The following is a 2763-nucleotide window of genomic DNA, read 5'->3' as shown; positions in this document are numbered from 1 at the left end:
GTGCTTCGGTTATTTTCCCTACCTCTCGATTAAAAAAACTTTCTTCGGATCAAACTTTGAGTTTGAGTAGGGTGTTTACTGAAGAAGACATTAGGACTGTTGTGTGGTCTTGTGGGAATGATCGTGCACTAGGTCCTGATGGATTTTCTTTCTGTTTCATTAAACATTTTTGGGATCTTATTAAAAATGATGTGTGCAGGTTTGTTCAGGAGTTCACATAGATTAGTTATATCCCATACGTATGTAATTCTTCTTTTCTCACTCTAATCCCAAAGAAAGATAATCATACGTGCGTTACAAAGTATATGCCTATTAGCTTAATTGGGGTGCCATATAAGATTATTGTGAAACTTTTAGCTAATCGATTGGTGGTGGTGATTGATAGTATTGTCAGTTCTGAGCAGTCTGCTTTTATTATGGGCAGACACATTTTAGATGGCCCTTTATTGGTAAATGAAGTGATTGAATGGTACAAGCGGAAAAAGAAGAAGGCTTTCATATTTAAAGTAGCTTTTGATAAACTTACGACTCTATGAGCTGGGAGTATCTTTTGAAGTTAATGGAGTTTATGGGGTTTGACCAAAAGTGGATTGGCTGGATTAAAGCTATCTTAGAGTCCTCTTGTGCTTAAGTTCTAGATAATGGGTCAGCTACTCGGGAATTCAGTTTGCAGAGGGGTCTTAGACAGAGAGATCCTTTATCTCATTTTCTTTTTATTATTGTTATGAAAAGTCTGCATCTGGCTTTGGAAGATGCGGTGAATCAGGGTTTGTTTCGTGGTGTCTCTATTGGAAACAATCATGTGGCTCTCTCTCATCTTTTTTATGTTGATGATGCTCTGGTTTTAGGTAAATGGGAGGGAACAAATATTGCTAACTTGATAGTGGTTCTTAACTTTTATTATTTAGTTTCTGGGTATGTATTAATCTGCAGAAATCGAATTTGATTGGGATTGGTATAAACGATTATGAAGTTGAAGAGAGGGTAGCATGTACGGGATGTTCTGTTGCTTCCATTCCTTTCTCATATTTGGGTCTTCCTCTTGGGCGAATATGGGTAGAATTGATAGTTGGGGTAATTTTATTTTGAAGTTTAAGAAACGGCTTGGTAATTGGAAAGTTCACTTTCTTTTAGTGGGTGGTCGATTGCCCTTGTCAAAAGTTGTTCTTGGTAGCCTTAGTATTTACTATATGTCGTTGTTCAAGGCTCCTGAGGCTGTGTATAGAGTCCTTGAGATCTTGGTTTTTCTGGGGTGCTGAGGAAAAGGAACGGAAAATTTCCTGGGTCAAGTGGGATTTGGTGTTAAATTCCACAGATAAAGAGATTGGCAGCTTGAAGGCCTTTAATTTGGCTCAACTTTATAAGTGGCAATGGAGATTCCATATAGATAAAATCACCATTTGGGTTAAGGTGATTAGAAGTATATACTTTCAAGGGGGGCATTGGTACCTCTCAACTTATGCCGAGAGGTCGTGGAGTGTGGTTGTCTATGTCGAAGATGTGGGATAAGTTACATGTTGACGCGATTTTGCCCAATCTTTTTTGCGAAAATCAATTGGTAATGGTAATGGTACTCGGTTTTGGCAAGAAGTTTGGTTAGGGAATGTGAGTTTAATGGTTCAATTTTCGAGGCTCTATGCACTGGAGACTCAAAAAGATTGCCTTGTTGCTGATAGGTGGCAAAACGGTGAGTGGTTTAGGTCTTGGAATATGGATATCACGGGTGGTGTTTCTGCTGATCAACTTAGAAAATTTACTGGGATGTTATCTCAGGTGGTGTTCTCGGCTAGGAGTGATAGGTGGGAGTGGGAGTTAGAGACAGATGGAGAGTTACAGTTAGTAGTATCAGGTGTTATATAGAAAAGTGTACCCTTCCTTCTGGTTCTATTGCTACTAGATGGTGTCGTTTCATTTTGATCAAGGTGAACGTTCTTCTTTGGTGTGTTCTCTTAGATATACTTCCTACTAGGAACAACTTGGATGCCAGAAACATCGATTTTCCCTCGATGATGTATGTTGCGTGTATGTCAGCTAGTGAGGAAGTGAATCATTCGTTTGTTTCCTGCGATGTGGTTAATCAGATATGGAGTAAGGTGATTAAATGGTTGGATCTCCCTTTCCCCATTTTCTCTAAAATTTTGGAGTTATTGTATTGGATTGACTCAATTAGGGTTAATGTCGAGAAGAGGAAGGTGTTGGAAGTTATTGTGTTGACCACGATTTGGTTCATATGGAGATACAGGAATAGTGTGATATTTAATTCACCACCTATGTTTAGGAGTGCCCTTTTCAAGAACATTGTTATTACTTTTTTTCAATGGGTTGTTGGTAGATATAGTAGAAATACTATTACTTGGTTATTGCGGCTTGAAAATTCATTGATCTAAGGTTATTTGTATTCTTTTTTCTCTAGCTTCTTGCTAGATTGTTTTCAATTTTAATATTAAGCTGTTAAAAAAAATATAAGTTGTTTCCATCAATATCCGAATGTTCATCTTTCTTGAGCGAAGTTTCAAGAGACTTACAACAAGACTTTAAGGCTATATCATCTACTGAAACTAATTTTTCTAAATTAAACAAAAAACCAAATATTTTATCATGTTGTTGATATTGTTCAAACCCTGTAGTTAAAGAAGTAATTTATTGATCAACAATATAAATAAAATATTTAACACTAAATTTCTCCTGCGTGGATTGTGAAACACTACAAGAAGTATTGTTTGAAATCTCATCAAAATGTTTTTTTTTATTTTAGGTTAACGT

General features: G+C 36.7%; 1 protein-coding gene across 1 annotated transcript; it reads left to right on the top strand.

Moving 5' to 3' along the window:
- Positions 1 to 1614: 1614 nt before the first annotated feature.
- Positions 1615 to 2387, top strand: LOC145163862 (uncharacterized). The gene is made up of 2 exons (XM_079082611.1): positions 1615 to 1849; positions 1954 to 2387. The coding sequence occupies exons 1-2, from the start codon at positions 1615 to 1617 to the stop codon at positions 2385 to 2387; spliced, it is 669 nt and encodes a 222-aa protein (XP_078938737.1).
- The last annotated feature ends 376 nt before the right edge of the window (positions 2388 to 2763 follow it).

Source organism: Lactuca virosa, chromosome 3 (assembly GCF_052849685.1).
Source record: "Lactuca virosa cultivar CGN04683 chromosome 3, Lactuca_virosa_CGN04683_v6, whole genome shotgun sequence".
Classification (NCBI taxonomy): Eukaryota; Viridiplantae; Streptophyta; class Magnoliopsida; order Asterales; family Asteraceae; genus Lactuca; species Lactuca virosa.
Note: the sequence above shows the minus strand (reverse complement) of the source record. Positions and strands in the feature narration are given on the sequence as shown.

Coding starts and splice junctions, on each gene's coding strand:
- LOC145163862 (XM_079082611.1), top strand. CDS start 1,615: ATGGTTCAATTTTCGAGGCTCTATGCACTGGAGACTCAAAAAGATTGC. Junction 1,850..1,953: donor GTTACAGTTAGTAGTATCAG/GTGTTATATAGA, acceptor GTGTTCTCTTAG/ATATACTTCCTACTAGGAAC.